We start from the raw sequence: 17099 nt of genomic DNA, 5'->3' as shown, positions 1-17099 counted from the left end.
ATTGACTGTTGAAGAGGAGATGTATTTACAGGTACTCTCACAACAGGCCGTCCTCTCCCAACTGGTCTACGAAAACCTTGCTGAGGAGTTCCTGGTGGGAAAAATCGCCTCGATTCTCGAGGTCCCATTGGCCGAGAACTCTGTCTTGTTAACATCACAGGAGAGGAGGTTGCATCTTGGTCCATGGGTCCTTTATGAACAGATGATCTAAAAGGAGCAACATTCTGCATTAAAGGGGGGCCTTGGCGACTCCTCCTTCGCAAGATAGGATTAACAGGTGATGGTTTAACTGCTCCCATTGGCACTTTGTTCCGCCCAGGCCCCCTGAATCTACGAGTGGATGAACGAGTGGGCATATCCTGTATGTCATGTTGAGTTCTACTAGAAAATCTCGATGGTGAGGGTGATCGAGGACGTTGGCTGTCAGGTATATGAGGGGACAATGGTCTTGGAGACCCAGGTCTTACTGTGTGTCGTGAGGGTGTAGGGGATTGAGATTTGCGTGGGAGACGAGGGGATCTCTCTTGTTCCATCTGTTGTTCCATTCTTTGGGACAAGGGAGGGCTTCTCTTTCTCAGAGATGGTTGAGGTGAAAGAGGGCTTTTTCTGATCGACCTTGGTGACATGGGTGGCTCATGAAATTTTTCATTAATTGGCCTGAAGGGCCCGGACGTTGGAGGGAGAGGACCTGGGTGAGATCTCTGTCGTAGAGAAGGCCTGGGTGAAGCGGAGGGATGTCTTCTCCTTACTGATCCACGTGGGGAAGTTGGTGGACTTTCTTGTGTGGTAGCACGAGGGGATAGCCGTCCCGACAATGGTCTTCTGAGCGGAGGAGAGTGAGATCTTGCTCTTAAAGAAGCTTGAGGAGACCATCCTCGCCTTGATGGCTGTGGAGAGGGTGGAGGGCTGAAACTTCTCCTTTGAAGAGGACTGAGGGGTCTTTGAATACTGTTGTACATTGGCTGACCAATTTGTCCTGACATTTCAGGTTCATAACCATACACTCTCCTTGGTGGCCTAGGTGATAACTGGGGGTCCATTTCTTCAGGTTGCATTTCAAATCTATGTCTGGGCTGAGGGCTATATCTCCCTGGTGAAACATATCCTTGTCTAACAGAGAGCTGTGGAGAAGGAGGAGGACTTCGCCTTAGTGGTGCTGAATACATGTTCTCAAGTGATGGGTTTAATCTCTGACACATTGGTTCAGGATATTGTGAAGGAAGTGGCTCGCCTAGATTTGGATCAAATGTTCTTGCAGACAAAAGAGGAGAGGCTGCTGTTGAAAATGGCATAGGTCCCACTGGTCCGAGAGAATGTCTGCTTAAAGAGGGTGATATGGGCATATGAGGGGGGAGGGACCTTACTTGAGGAATTGGGGAGGATGGCATATGAGGGGACCCAAACATGGTTGCTGTTCCAGCTGCTGCTGGGACGGCTGGAGTCTGAGTTTGTTGGAATAACATTGGAGCTGCTGGGGAGGGAAACGATGTTTGGACCATTCCAGTCTGTTGAGGAATGTACTGAGGAGATCCCATACTTTGCATAAAGGTTGGCTGGCCTTCATACTGTACATCTGACATAACCTCAGAATCATTCAAAGCAATTTGAGGGGATGGTATATTTCCAATTTCAATTTTTTCTTTTCCAAATAACTTGACTTGCGGTCTTGGGAACCTGAACGAATCATTAGCCACTGTTGGATTAGCTGTAAAATGCATATTCTCATTACTATACATTTCTAAAGGTTCTGTATTTTCCATTGAATACATATACTGTTGATTATAAACATACATAGGATCGGCATAAACTGAAGCACCATCTCCCATATGATAAAACTGGTGGTCATTGGATTGCATTTGATATGCATTCTGATAACCAGGGAGCATCATGAAGGCATCTGGTAGCCCAGTTGGATGACTATAAAAATTATCCCCATAATAATCAAATTGTTCTGGGTATTCGCTACCATTCCACTGGTATTCCATACCATTCCAGTAATATCCATACTCGTCCTCCATTGGAAATTCATCATAATATTCCATGCCACTGTCATAGTACCCGTACTCATTCATATCCTGCTCTCCATAGTCATAGTAATCCATTTCATCCCCATAATAGCCATATGGTTGTCTTCCACCATATTGGTCATAGTAATCCCCTTCGTAATAATCATATTCATCATCATAGAGAGGGTCATAATACTCTTCATCAGAGTAACCATATTCATCTTCTAGTGGGTAATCATAGTACTCCATGTCGTCCTCATAGGAATCAAATTGTTGTCCTCTGTATTGCCTGTGGCCATAACCATTCCTGTCCATAAATCGTCCTCGAGAGTTACCCCCACCATAGTTGTCTGGCCCACAGTCATCTTCCTCATAGCTAAATTCATCTTCATCATACTCATATCCTCTATTGCGATAACCTTGGATTCTTCCCATGTTTGACCTACGCTGACGAGCTGACCAACCAAGTCTTCCTCGAGAAGCCCTGGAAGAGATAAATTTACTGGTCAGCCAGTTGGTTGCCCCAGCAATCTTCCCCAACATCCATCCTTTATCTTTAAATTTTGAGGCACCATTTTTCTTTTTACCAAAAAAACCTTTAAATTTCCCACCCAGCCCAGTGGTTGCTGCTGCGGTCTTTCCGGTCTTACCACCCAGATTGAGTAACAATACAGATTTTGAATTAGAAGATGCATTTTCTTCCTTCTTTTCATTTTTATTCTTTCCGCCACCTGGAAAACCCATCATGAATTTGGACGTGTTCAGCAACGCTGATTTCCCTGTTTTCTTTGTGTCTGCAGCGGCTTTGGGTTTTCCAAATCCTGCAAACAACTTAGATGTACTTTGTATAGCTTTTGATGGGTCTTTTTTCTTCTTATGTCCAGACAGTCTCATAAAAAGCCTAGTTGTGCTTTTAAGTCCTCGTTTTGTTTGTTTTGCAGCTGGAATTGAAAAGGGGGACGACTTTCCTGTCAAGCCTGTGATTGCTTTTGAGGCACCTTTCAGGTGGGCTTTTGCATCTTCTTTCTTCTGGACTTTTTTCCTTTGTCCTTCAGCTGCAAAGCCCATCATGGCCGAAGAGGCCCCTTTCAGATTAATTTCTTTCATCTTACTCAGTTGTATTTGGGGATTTTGGGGCTTCCTCTCTTCGGGTTTGAAACCTGCCATGGCTTTTGATGCAGCCTTTATGTTGGCACGCTTGTTCGTTTTTTGATCAACAACCTCCGCGGCTGATTTGCCAGGCTTTGGCTTAGCCATAGCTTTCATTGCCACAGCTTTAGAAGCTCCTTTCAGTGCAGCTTTTCCTTTTCCATGTTTGCCTCTGTCACCATCCTCCATCTCTGACTCGCTTCTCTCTTCGTCTTCGTCTTCATCCTCCACTGCCTCGCTGCCTTCATCTTCACTTTTCAACATGTCAGCGTCTGAGGCTTCCTCAGATTCACTGGTAACAGGTTTCTTCCCTTTTCCTTGATCCTTTCCTTTCTTCTTGTCATCCTTACCTTTTCCTTTTTGGGGCTCCTCTTTAGCTCCCTTCCCCCCTTTCTTGTCATCCTTCCCCCCTTTCTTATCCTCCTTCGCCCCCTTCTTGTCATCTTTACCCTTCTTTGGCTCTTCTGCCTTTCCTTTGTCAGGTTTTTTTGCTGCTGCTTTCTTTGGCGGCATTTTAGCCCTTTGTGAAAGTCATGCTAATCTGTGTCACTGGGTCAAAAATGATCAATCGGTGACAAAACATTTCACAAGTAGCAGAGGCATTTCTTCAGAGGCACAAAAACTCCCTTATTACAGATGATATACAGTAGAAAAAACGAGAAAATATTCTTCAAAGGACAATAATAAAAAGGTACCTTTTAAGGTCAAAATGAGTTAAATTGTCTAAATCCATTGTCATACGTAGCTCCTCTTCAGTAACATGCGAGAAAGGCTTCCGTTTTGTGTATGACTGTACCTTACTGTTAGTTGTATTCCAATTTCAGAAATTTCCAATAACTCTTTTTCCTTGGCTTTGTGCAGATTTTGGCATGAGATTTCTCACAGACAAAAGGCTGATAGTCCCCAACGTCAGGTATCCATGAATGTGAGCATCCTTCTGCCATGTGCTACAACCCCTTTGCCTTTTGCTGCAGAGCACTTACTTTACTTAACTTTTTGCACTACGTGCATTTCAAGTACCATCCTTCCAAAAGTCTGAAAGTATGTGTCTGAAAGTAAATGAGGGCTTCCCGTTATAGTTGCAAACGGCACCTTAAATGTATCAACTACACTGACTTAGGGTAACACTATCTCTTTGGCTCATTCCAATATAAATTATGCAGGTTGGCTGAGCTGTTACTAAACTGTGTCTGAGAAACATATCCAAAGAGAAGCAAAATACAGCCAGGGATCAGACCACAATGGAATTCCTCCCCCTTAACAGCTGAGTGGGTAAGTTCCAAGCTTTAACAAAGACAACTCTAAATATCCACAAATAACATTTACTTTGGAACATTTGGCGATTTTTAGTCAAGTTCCAAGAACTGCACCCCAAAACGATTGTGATAATTTGCTCTGCATTTAAAAACAAATTATGCTTTTCACCATGTTGTGTTTTTGGGCAAGGATGACTACCAATTTTACGTCTAAGCTGTTGTAGCTGCGGTTTACGTGTTTCGGAAAAATAATCAATATTTATCTTCTAATCTTTCATAATAACCTAAAATCAGGCCCATGAATTTATCATGTGTCTTAATGAAAGAAATTCTATACATAACCTTTCGGTGGTGTCTGTGTGATGATTGTAACATGATATCTCCTAATTTTACAGAATGTCAGTTATGTGTTGATACTGCACTGCTGAACAGGTACTATTTGAGACAATGACAACGTAAAAAGAGATGTCAAATACAACTAAACTGTCATGTTTGCAGAAATGTTCGCTTGTTTCCAATAGAAAATCCAATAGAAAAATAACGTTGTCTTATTTTCTAATTCATAAAGCTTGAGGTTTCAAAGGCAGGTGCTTTTCAATATACCTACTATATTTCCCCTTTTACTGTTATTTTATGTAAACATTGGGTTTGTGCAACATGAACGTCAGTAAGCTGACCTGGAATATCTGAGACTATACCAAATTCTACACAAAACTGGGTTTGTGTGTGTTAAGACCTGAGTTGACTGATTCATGTTAATTCATTGATGACTGGTTAATATTCCAAGAGTGCATGGCACTGGGCAGGTATGAATACTTAATGCCTGTTCTGTATTCAGTCCACACAGAAACAATGAAATATTCATCAGAAAAGTCCCAAAAATAGCTGCTGAAATCCTGCTCTTTGCTAAAATATCATATTTTGGTTATATAGTCAGTTTGACACATAATATTAAAAAAAGAATCACTGGGGGAAAAAAAGGCACAAGTACTGTTTTTAAATGTCAGTGAGATCTATTGGGGTACAGATCACAGCCAGTGTCAAACTCTTCAGTGTTTCTGAAAAAGCTTTAACTTTCAGTACTCCACTGGTAAGATAAAAACATCTCGTAGTATGAAATAAGACCCATGCCTCAGCAGATCTGAAGTGTAAAACAAAAAAAGGCACTTTTTAACATAAACAAAGGTAAAAAATACTACTGAATATCACAAATCCTTTCTGTGGCTTTTTTAGTTTAGAGTTTGGTTTGTTTTTTAATTAATTTTAATTAATTTTCCACTTTTATCTGTCTGTCTCAGCGAGATTTGTAACTTCTCTGTTGCTTTTTGACCTCATTATGTGACCTCATTTGAAGTGGCATTGTAAACTGATTAATGGCTCATCTGTCACAGGTCAAAAGAGAGGATATGGAGCTGGACTTACATTGTTCCAGCGGATGTCAAGAATCGCTCACTGCTGTATATTGCATTCAACCCACTGACAACTCTCTTTCAGTCTATGCAGTCACTCATATAGCCATGACCTGGCCCTGAATTAATCATTCAGAGGAGACAAAAAAAAGTTTCTTTGGAAGACACAAATACATACATTTACCCACATACCCAGAAGGATAGCCTTTTAAAGATAACTCTCTGGGAACAGATGCAATATATCGCATAGGCATTGACGATAAATATCATAGCACCAGTCCAAAACTAAGTGACGAAAAAATAGATCATGTAATGTGAGTTATAGAGTTAGCGTGTGTAGCCATAACTTATACACATTTCAGTGTTATACATTTTGTTTTGGACATCGGTACACTTACAGTAAGGCGTTTGTCTTTGTTCTTTGCACTGTAAATAAATTCTGAAATCCAATTCACTCAGCGAGAAACTCGGTGTTCAGTTTATTTAAAAACTGCATTAAAATTACGTCAAATGTCTCTTTGCTGTCAGTCATGTGATTAGTAGTTTTTTCTCATGTGAGACAAAGTTTAATGTTGTACTACAGGATCAGCTAGGATATGAGCTCAATAATTACAGGTGATGTTCTGTCTGAAGTCAGCATCAGTGTACACTTCACTCAAACCACTTCATGATACTTAGACAGTCCTGGCCAGACAGTAATGCACACCCCAAACCCCAAATGAACTTAGTTTAAAATCCACGCCTTGCGTTTCACCCAGGCCAGAAGCCATATTGGGTTACAGTCAAGTGACTCGGGGGGGGGGGGGGGGGGGGGGGGGCCTGACTTCAGTTTCATAGTGTCTTCGTCATGACCAAGCCATGTAACCTCACAATGTCACCAGTTATCTGCATACATCACTACTGTATTTACATGTCATTGCTATTTCATGACCTGACAGCACTATTACTGTTATTAATCTTGGTTTTTATGGTCTTTTACATGAACTTGGTGTGAATTAATGCATTTTCCTCTTTTATATGTGTATATCTGTTGTCAATGAAACTGGCACAGCAAATAAAGTCATGTGTGTCAATATACAGTATGTACATTTATATTCTAAGGCTGTCTAAAGGCACAGTCTAGCTCTGACTTTATCGGGATAATGGAAAATTTACTCCAAGGTTAGCTGAATAACCAGAGGACAAATCTTGTTCATACACATGTAATATATGTAACAGCACAGAAATAATCATACTTCTCAACAGCATACATTACAATTCAGAAATCTGGAGAGTACCCTTTCTCTAATATGACAATCCAGAAAAGATACCTTTAGACTGTTTTAGACTGTTTCAGACACAGCCGTCTAAATTTGGATGAACAATATAACAAGCTGCGACACAATTACAGTTTATCACTTTTCCAAAGACAGTTACTTTTCCAAATAAAGCTCTCAAAACATAACTGTTGTAACTAAAATGAATTGTAAATTATGATCCTTTGTGTTCCTCTAAAGACAATGTGTCCAACCAGCGAAACAGCTACAGAGCTACTTCAAGAAAGATAGAAAGTTCAACTGCAAATATGAATCAATGCACCCATCTAAATTGTCTCTCAGTGTGGGCAGAAGGCTTACCTTAAGAATAAATCTGATTAATTCCGTACAATTTTTTTTTTCATTCAACGTACATCTGAGAGGCATAGAAATCCATAAGATAAAGTATAGACTGTATGATGCTGTGTAAGCAGGAGTAACATCGTCGCCTCTTATCTGTCCCCATGGCGATGGTTGAACATTCCAGCCCAAGTCTTAGTGAATCAGCTGATTTATTGCGTGGGCCCACTCAGTATGTCTGAAAACCTCCTACCCACCCTGGGACATTTATCTCACCAAACTGCCCTGTGTACAATGGCCTAGGTAAATTGACTTACAGATATAAACAAGACAATGCCTGCCTCTTGGTTTGGATGGCACATTTTACAGGGGAGAGACCTTTTGCTTGGGCTTTTAAGCAATTAAGAGATGAACAATGCATCTATTTGTCTGTAGAGATCAAAAAGAAGGTACGGATTGGATAGCTAAACAAGCAAATTCTCCCTTTCTTCCCTTTATTCTGTGGCCTATTACACTGTCAAAAACCACCTACTCGGAAAGCTGGCTGAGGTAACTGTCTGCACACACCGCTAAAGCTCTGCTCTATTGTTAGTTAATGGTTGGTTGGAGAGCACACAACAAGCCGTAATCAATTTCCATTCAACTGTCTGCTGAAGCACGATCCGTCTTCAAAATGCTTACCAAAGATGCCTCATGAACAATGGTTTCAAGCTATCTGAATTTTACACTCATAAAGAGATTCAGAGAGCAGGTGCTTTGAAATGTACAAACTCATAGGAGACAGTATTGTACTGCACTTGTCTGATGAGGGCATCCTCTTCACAGCTAATGTACTCTCCAACAGCTGTGGCAGACGCTATGGAGGGGAGGTCTGTCGCATAGGCTTTTGGATTTCATTTTCGCACGGACTGGTGTTTACTCGGCAAACACTTTTAAAGGTACCGTGTTTGCATAACTTAAGTATATTTCCATCTGCAGGGTATGAGGCTTTTGTCTATTTAAAAACCTCTCTGGGCTTTAAAAGTCAATAATCACCCTTAAACACAGCTGAGTGGTGCACGTTTAAAAGGGTTTGCAGGTTGTAGTAAAGCTTTTGATGGACAACCAATACAACTACAGTTCCTTACTGTGCAACTGCGCCAATTCTTCATTCATGTATTCAGTCCTTATTCATTTATATTCAATTCCTAATTCATAAATTCATGTGATGAATTAACCCCACCGACCTGGCTGAGACATTCACTGAGGTGCCATTGCTGCGCTTGTATTACATTATGTCAGGGAAGGGGAAATGTGATTTAGAAGAAAAATGTGTTCCACCTGTTGTATAATTCAGGACTGTACACTTGTACAAGTCATGGATAGCCTGAGATTATTTTGAACTACTTGCAAGAGGGTGGAAAAGTTCAGCGTGTGAAGGCAGAATTACCGTAAATGTTGCAAAAGCGTAATTATGTTTTAGGGTTAATGTAAAAGGTTAAATCAGTCCCTATGTCATAATTGTGACAGTGCTCACTAAACTGCAAGCTTTGAAATTGACATGGTAAAAGTTCAATTCATTCTCTGTAATGATTGATTATTTATGATCATGCATGATTTCATCATGTTAAGGGTTTGCGACATAACAACACAAACTATTTGCAGCATCACGTGTTCAGGTAAAACATTTCCTGGCAAGTTTTTTCACATCATCGAACTCATATAGCCACTGATTATAATCAAAAGAGTGCTTCATTTAAATGAACAGTGGTTGTATTTATTTTGATATAGTTTAAGACAGACTAAATGCATCTTGAACAGGTTCACGCTACCGTGCCACACCATATGGCCAAAGCATCAAGTATCAACTCCCTACCCAGCACTGTGGCTCCCTACTATAGCAACGACCTTCCTTACCTTTACACTGCTCTCAATCAAACAGTTCCACCTTTACAGTGTAGCTCAAGTTATTCCAAAACAGTCTCTCTCCATAATGTTCATCACTCAGGTGCCTTACAGCTCTGACGTAATTACACAAGGCGACATTGGGTCAAACTATAAAAAGCTTGCTTATTCTCTGCTCCACACTTGTGTTGTCCACTTGTGTTGTAGAGCCCGAGTGCCTCAAAATGCATATTTAATGAGGTCTATTATGCTTGTTTTCACTCTTGAATGGAGGAGGCAGCTCTAGGTTTTCAGATGAATACAGAAAGGCAACAGTTGGCATCTTGTGATGATAAAAAGGGGGCGGGCTCTCAGAAGGGCTGAGAGCTTACCGTGACGACCTGTAATGATCATGTAATGACTGGGTTCTGTGACGGAACACCAATTGTGATTATCTGTCACAATGATTTCACTATGTTGAAAATGAATGGGGTTCAAAAGTTCGTGTTGGAGTTCTGATTTTCTTTTAAGTACAGTGTGCTGACAACCTCAAGATGAAGGCAGTAAAACCACAAATTGCAAATGAGATATTTATCTTATATGATAATATTTAAATCTTTCAATCTTTAATCCTAGTGTAACAGCACACACAAGTATGTGACTGCTATGCAAGTATCTTAAGCCATTAAATCAATCCCCGGTGATTAAAACAACTCCAGAGAAAGGTTTAAGGTAGCATCAACACTCTGAGATAAATGTAAAATTTTTTAATCAGAACAGGAACCAGTTTTCTGCTTGTTTTTGAAGAAACACCCATGATTTCTGTAACAAGAGCTGCCACTGAAGTACCCAACTGACACACAAAACTGTAGGGTTTTTCAAAGTCTTTGTGAATACGACGTCATACATGCTACATGGCAGAGTTAAAACAGCCAGGTTTGTATGAGAGATCTACAATGTGTTAAATGATGTCCAAAAACAGGTTTATGCTGGTGACAGGACGATGAAACAAACGAAAGCAGTCACTTCATCAAACTCCTCACGCGCCAGCATGACCTCCGGTTAAAGGGCAGGTACAACAACATCAAAATCAAGACAGGAAACAAAGACAAAGCCGCTGAAGTACAAACAAACAAAAAAATATATATTACCCACATCAAAATGCCAGAGCTGTTCTTCTCCAAACTCTGGTTGGATCCAAGTTCAGTGTGAACGTCTGCAATGCGGCTTGCTCTCCACTCCAAACTGAATGAACGGCTCAATAAAAGCGCCATAAAAGTGCCACCATAATAAAGATAGTTTCACACTGATACAGTTAAAACGTGACCTCTGAACTTTCTGTGGGAGGAGACAGCGTATCTGATTTAGGAGGTGCGGTAAAGAATAGCATAATCACAGGACTGAGACAAATCAAAATCAAAATCAAAAATGCAAAAGGTTTTGAGCCTTGAAACGGAACATCCACTTTATTGCTTTAAGTTTCAAAATGTTTAGGCATGTATTTTCAGGTGGCTTGATATCCAGCAAAAAAAAAAAGAAAAATATCGCTGCTAACGTTATAGCAATTCATTTTGTGAAAATAAGAAATCAGAGGTATTTTGATTTATTGGTGGACAGTTTTGTCTCAATGCAATTTACATGTCAAAGATAATATTTAGGATCTTCCTCGTTTCTCTATGATAACCAGATAAGTTTCATAAATGATTTGACATAAACAAGAATGACTCATTCTACTGTCTCTGATGGAGCTGATCTTTTTGTTTTTGACAAGATAAAGTTACGTATTACTGAACAGAAGTCCTTGAGGGTGTAGATGTGGTGAAATGTCCTGTTCATAAAACAAAGTGACATGACGGTTTTTATTTCTTCACGATCTGTATGACATCCTCGTGCTCCATGATGTGGGTAAGCCCCACCCTCTGGGGGCTGTACTTTGTGCTTGTTCCCTGCCAGACAAAACACAATGAAATAAAACCAGCATCTTGGAAAGACAACCCTCTTCAGAGAAGCTTCGTACAACGTTGGAAATGTACAGACTTACCCAAACAAGTGCATACTTGAACTGGCTTGCTAATGTTCTGTGAATTCTGTGACACTGTAGAGAATGAAAAGAAATATCACGCATCAGCTAAATGCTGATTACAAAGATGAGTATTAGAGCTTGGGCAAAACATGTCGTTTTTGTTTGTAATCATAAGTTATTTTTGTCCAGTTCCACACAGAGCACTAAACAAAAGCCTTAGACTATGGTGTTATGTTGTGCTGTGGTCTCATGTTGTGCTGTGCTGTTGTGTTTCGTTGTGCTGTGGGGTATGTTGTGCTGTTATGTTTTGTTGTGCTGAGGTGTTGTGTTGTGGTGAGCTGTAGTGTTCTGTGTCATGTGTAGCGCTGAGACCTCAGATGGACACATACCACATGTTCTACTGACGCTCCTCTCCTCATGATGATGGGGTCGCCGAAATCTGGACGCTCTAAAGTCCAAAACAAGAACAGGAATAAATGATGCAGAATTAATGAGTTACAGAGAATGTGCAGAGAAAAAAAATACTAATCAAAATGTGAAAAGTAAGGTTGTCTGTCAGGTACATACTGAATTGATTTTATTTCATTTCTTGAGACTTTACAGGATAAGTATGCTTATGGTCAAAGTATATGCAATTCATTTCAATTTAAGATATTTTGCTTCAGAGAATGAAAAGAGAAACAACAGGACAGCACAAAGTATGGAGCACTAAGGACATGGTGAGAATCACGGCTGGAGGGGTTGGCATTGCTTCATCTAAATCAGGCCACTGCAGAAAACCAAACTCATCCTTACAAAACCAAAGGCTCAACTGTAGGTTCACTTCAAATGTCTTTTCAGGTACGTTCACAACAGTTGCAGCGTGGTAATCTCTCAAACGTACGTCATATTGGAAGAAACTGCATTTTCAGATCATTAAAATGTCAAAATGTGCTTAGTATCTCACCTCCCCTCTTCTTGGTGTAAATGCAGATCAGAGCCAGGTATTCCCAAAGCTGCTCCAAGAGGTAGTCAAGATTCAACTTCATTCCGCAGCTGCAGGAACAGACAGAAAGGTTTTTACTGTGTACCAGTCCTTTTGTTTTAAAACAGATCAATGTAAAATACAAGTTAAAATTCATCTGCCACACTGAACACTAATTGCAGAGATTATGGGTGGTAAACAGTAATTAACTTGCATTTAAATGTATTCCACAGAAGTACTGAGCTGGACTTGAAAGGAGTGAACTCCATTCCATTCAAACTCCACTCTCAATTTTTTTCTCGCTCTCTCCTTTTTAAGTGTATAATACCGAAGATTTTTTAAGGAACTTCCTCTTTTGGCATCTGAAGGAGAATGGGATGTGTGTGTCTTCCTGTGACTTCAGTGAAAGCCTCAGACGTTTCATCATCGTTGAACATTATTATAGTTTTCTGGTTTAGAGCATGTCTGTAAACAATCAAAACATGACCGCACTAACCTGATTACCACACTGTTCGGCCTGCGGGCAAGGCGGTCCACCTCCTCGATCGAGATCTGGTCAACTTTGTTATACACCTGACAATGGAAAATAAATGAACATATGCATACATTTCTTCATTCACTCTAAATTCAATCCTTTATGCATCACTCCATAACTCACTTTATCCTCTGGCATAGGTTAAAATACTTAGCAATGCTCAAAAAAAGAGAAAACACTACAACACAGTGATAGCATTCATTCAGCTGGAAACAGAAACTTAAGACCTCACTCAATAACCAGCGTTTTGCACAGTGAGTCTGATTTCTGATAACACAAACTGTTTTCTGAGAGGAAAAAAATGTGCACTTACATATAGACAAGGCATGTAAACTCTGTTTCCCACAATGACATCAATGAATTCATCTGGAGTGCTGTCTTCTCTGAACAAAACCTCTGCATTGAAGATTTCTTACAGAGTCACGTTAAGGTATATCATTTTCACAGAGCATGTATGTTCTGTGTCCCTGTACGTACATTCAGTACAGTGGACTGTATAAATGTACCATAGAGTTTGTCTGCATGTTCGGATCACAGAGCGAACAGCATGACAGTGCCGTAGAACGGACTGTATAAAACTTCTGTGGTGTACATTTTTCATAAATGAACAGCGAAGTGTTTTATATGATTACACAGTCAAATGGCTCTATAGATGTACCACAGAACGGACTATATGATTGCACAGTAGAGTGGATTAAATAAATGAACCGTGGAGTGGACTGAGGATACTGTACTCATGAAGAATGAGCTGCACAAGCTTCTCAGAGCAATGTGTCAGAGGAACAGTTGAGTTGTAGGAGAGTCCACCGCCTTTCTTGGGCTGCAAAAGAAAAAAAAAATGGCTTCACCGGAACTGCACTCCATCATCACAATCAGGATAAATGAGCCTCAGAGCTACACCATTCTCAGAAGCTCCTCACAAACTGAGTTACTCTCTGATGCAGAATGAACTGGAGGGAGTACCTTGAAGTAGATATTTGGTTTGCATCGGTTTAGTCTGATTCCAACAGATTCCAATTCTTTTTCTAGAAGCTCCCTAAAAGAGAATGACAAAAGTTGCAATCGTATGTACTGCCCAGTAACAAGTTAAGAGGAAATGCACCCTCTGGGGATTAACAACAAACTCCGCATACAACCTCTCAAATCACCACCAACCTCTGAACATCCCCTTTGGTTGCATCCAGCATCATGATAACCACATCTGCCGTTCTTGCCACAGCTATGACCTGTCTACCTCTGCCTTTTCCTAAGAGACACAGAACAACAGAGAGCTTAGCAAAGAGGAGGAGGGAGGGGAATCAGTAAGCAAATCATTCAAACTCAGCTCACTGACATATTAAATTACCTTGGGCAGCACCCTCAATAATTCCTGGCAGATCCAACAGCTGAATGTTGGCTCCTTTGTACTAATGCAGAGAAGGGGGTAGGGAAATTAACATTCTACAAAAAATATTTAACGAAGGTAAAAAAAAAAAAAAAAACGGTGAGGAAATAAATCTGCTGGAAATACCTCGATGACTCCTGGGATACAGGTCAACGTGGTGAACTCGTACGAGGCCGCCTCACTCTCGGTTGATGTCATTAAGCTGAGAAAAGTAGACTGATTGACAGAGTACCAGTGTTATTCAACCGACTCATTATCCACATTCTATATGATTATATTGACCACGTGACAATATATGTTGCTGGTTACCTTTCCGACTGATGGAAAGCCAATAAGAGCAACCCTGGCATCGCCAGATTTCATCACATCAAAGCCTTCCCCTTTGGCTCCAGCTGATTTTGAGGGTTCCAAGAGCTGAGCTCTATATTTAGCTAGTTTGGCTTTTAGAAGACCCAGGTGGTATTCAGTCGCTAAAGGCAGAAATATACCTCTACTTAAAATTTTGACCGTGGCAACAGCATCACCATGTTTGCGGACATACAACAACTTTCTTGCTGCACAACACATTACGTTAACATATACCTCTAAAAATTCTCTCATATCTGGTGTCGAACTAATAATTACAACAGTCGGTCGCTAAACAGTGCACGCGACTCCGAGACATGTCAGCACATAGTGAGACAGTGCTCTCCATATTATGGTGGTCCAATGAAATTCTTCAACTTACCTTTGTTCTTCTGAGTCCGAGAGATTTCTCTCTCTATTTCTGCTATTTTTTCGAGAATCCCCATTGTGGCTTAAGTTAATTAATGGCCCTGTACCCTGTGAACTTATCACATGACAAAGAAGAAGAAAGAAAACGTGTTAAAGAAAAGGGACAAAAAACTAGCCAGCTACGTTGAGTTAGCAGGTCCGCTTTTAGCTGATATGTGATTGATATTTAATCAGTTTTCGGAAAAGGAGCACACTCCAAACATACTTTTTCTGCCCCGAAACTTTATCCTCCCTTTGATACGTAACAAATATGTTACGGAATTGCTGTCAAAATAGCAGTTTTACAGAACTCGAACTCTGCAGCATGCCCGAATGATGACATCATCAACCGGAACCAATGTGTGCTACGTATAATTGGTTCCGGTGAAAACAGATATTTTAACACTGAATCTATGGTTCCATTCTATGTACTGTAAGTAGCCCTTGAAATAAATGCGCACATATTTGACGTTTATATTCATTTAATGGGTTAAATTATTGTTAACTGAAGTGAGCTCATACGTATGTGTTAAGTCCATTTTGAAATATTAAAATGACAAACAAATATCGTGTCTGTCGTTCAGTAGGTTTAGCCAATGACATAACAATCCCATAATGCATGAGATTTCTGGAAAATGGCAGCGTCTGGAGGGTCACGATCATCTGCGAGCAACCCACCCGGGTTTGAAAGTTTCCCTTTTCCTGTGCCAGGCATAGTACAAGATGACACTACAGCTAAAGACCAAGAGAAGAGTGGAGAGACGAAAAAGAAACCGTGCAGAGCGTGTACGGATTTCAAGTCATGGATGAAAGTGCAGAGGAAACAGTCGTCAGTGGTCCAGGTGACCTGACCATCAGACTTCATTCAGTGATCAGTTCACTAAATCATAGCTGTGAACAGGTGTAAAAGAACAAATGTAACCTACATTTCCAGTATTGGTTCGCAGATTTAAGATCATGTAAGATAATGTGACAGTCACTGGGTTCTTTTTTGGCTTTAGTTTAATGATAATTTACTAGATTCAACCGAATATTGCGTAAATTTGTTGCCAAGGCTGGAGATTACTGGCATTGTAGGCTATACAAATAGGGAAAGGAGTGAACTTCACTCGGAAACGCGGAAAGAATGACAGGCTAAGAAGACTTTTATTTTTCTGGAGCTATTTAGCCCGTTTTTAATACAGTAAACAATTGGTCCAACTTAAAAGCAAAGCTTATATTTTTATTTACTTGTTTATTTTCATTGGGCATTACTTTAATTAAACAGTACTGTATCAGAACTATGGTTGAGCAGATTATGAAATCCATGTAATTGTTTATGTGTGTTTTGGCCAGGAAACCCATGTTACAGAGGAAAGTGAGAAGGCAGTAGAATGCCCTCTTGATAGAGAGGAACTGGGCAGAAGTTCATGGTCTTTTCTTCACACCATGGCAGCCTACTACCCTGATTCGCCGACCACAGTCCAGCAGCAAGAGATGACACAATTTATCAATCTGTTCTCGAAGTTTTTCCCCTGTGATGAATGTGCAGAGGATTTGAGATCAAGGTAAAAGTTGCTAATTTGAATCCCAGTGTTTAATCTGAACAAACTAATTACTTAACAGTCCCTTTTCATCATTAAATTATTTATTTGTTTTTCTCAGACTGAAAACAAATCAACCAGATACAAGTAATCGCCACAATTTCTCACAGTGGCTGTGTCGACTTCATAACGACATCAATGTACGACTAGGGAAGCCAGAATTCGACTGCTCCAAAGTGGATGAGCGATGGAAAGACGGCTGGAAAGATGGATCGTGTGACTGATCATAAACATGATGGCTTTGGCTGAGATGCTTTTCTGTGAAAATAACCGTGCCTGTGTAATGCTGTGTCATTGTGTTTTAAATGTGTTATATTTGATTATGAATATGATGGTTATTGATCTAAAATACACTTTCATGATAATTATATTTTCAATTATATTTTATAAGCAGTGCTATAGTTGTTATTTCAGGTCTGAATGAATACAAGATTATAAAACTGATAAGTTGGCCTAATTATTGCTAATGATTGTCATTAATTATATTGCTAATAATAACTGTTTAGTACCAGAGGACATTTTCCTATGGAAGATGTCGTCCACAATGCTATATCTGTTTTTACTGGTGGAAAGAAATTC

The 17099-nt window shown here is 40.1% G+C and overlaps 2 protein-coding genes across 2 annotated transcripts; one reads left to right on the top strand and one right to left on the bottom strand.

Moving 5' to 3' along the window:
* Nucleotides 1-10729: 10729 nt before the first annotated feature.
* On the bottom strand, nt 10730-15270 carry drg2 (developmentally regulated GTP binding protein 2). Its single transcript, XM_030790085.1, has 14 exons — nt 15164-15270; nt 14912-15013; nt 14494-14654; nt 14311-14400; nt 14146-14206; nt 13956-14046; nt 13764-13836; nt 13530-13620; nt 13114-13211; nt 12762-12838; nt 12248-12336; nt 11691-11749; nt 11320-11373; nt 10730-11224 (listed from the first exon to the last, which is right to left on the bottom strand). Exons 2-14 carry the CDS (start codon nt 14973-14975, stop codon nt 11138-11140), a joined length of 1095 nt encoding a protein of 364 aa, XP_030645945.1. The 5' UTR covers nt 14976-15013; nt 15164-15270; the 3' UTR covers nt 10730-11137.
* A 302-nt stretch (nt 15271-15572) lies between these two features.
* On the top strand, nt 15573-16817 carry gfer (growth factor, augmenter of liver regeneration (ERV1 homolog, S. cerevisiae)). Its single transcript, XM_030790859.1, has 3 exons — nt 15573-15779; nt 16273-16484; nt 16582-16817. Exons 1-3 carry the CDS (start codon nt 15573-15575, stop codon nt 16742-16744), a joined length of 582 nt encoding a protein of 193 aa, XP_030646719.1. The 3' UTR covers nt 16745-16817.
* Nucleotides 16818-17099: the final 282 nt, after the last annotated feature.

This window comes from Chanos chanos, chromosome 13 (assembly GCF_902362185.1).
Source record: "Chanos chanos chromosome 13, fChaCha1.1, whole genome shotgun sequence".
NCBI lineage: Eukaryota > Metazoa > Chordata > Actinopteri > Gonorynchiformes > Chanidae > Chanos > Chanos chanos.
The sequence above is the reverse complement of the archived record's forward strand: the minus strand, read 5'-3'. Positions and strand labels throughout refer to the sequence as shown.

Excerpts from the sequence above, each read along its gene's own strand:
- drg2 (XM_030790085.1), bottom strand. The coding sequence starts at position 14,975 with ATGGGGATTCTCGAAAAAATAGCAGAAATAGAGAGAGAAATCTCTCGG. Across the intron at positions 14,401-14,493 it reads GCTTTCCATCAGTCGGAAAG|TCTACTTTTCTCAGCTTAAT; the intron begins GTAACCAGCAAC and ends TCTGTCAATCAG. Across the intron at positions 12,839-13,113 it reads TTTACATGCCTTGTCTATAT|GTGTATAACAAAGTTGACCA; the intron begins GTAAGTGCACAT and ends TTCCATTGTCAG.
- gfer (XM_030790859.1), top strand. The coding sequence starts at position 15,573 with ATGGCAGCGTCTGGAGGGTCACGATCATCTGCGAGCAACCCACCCGGG. Across the intron at positions 15,780-16,272 it reads AACAGTCGTCAGTGGTCCAG|GAAACCCATGTTACAGAGGA; the intron begins GTGACCTGACCA and ends TGTTTTGGCCAG. Across the intron at positions 16,485-16,581 it reads GCAGAGGATTTGAGATCAAG|ACTGAAAACAAATCAACCAG; the intron begins GTAAAAGTTGCT and ends TGTTTTTCTCAG.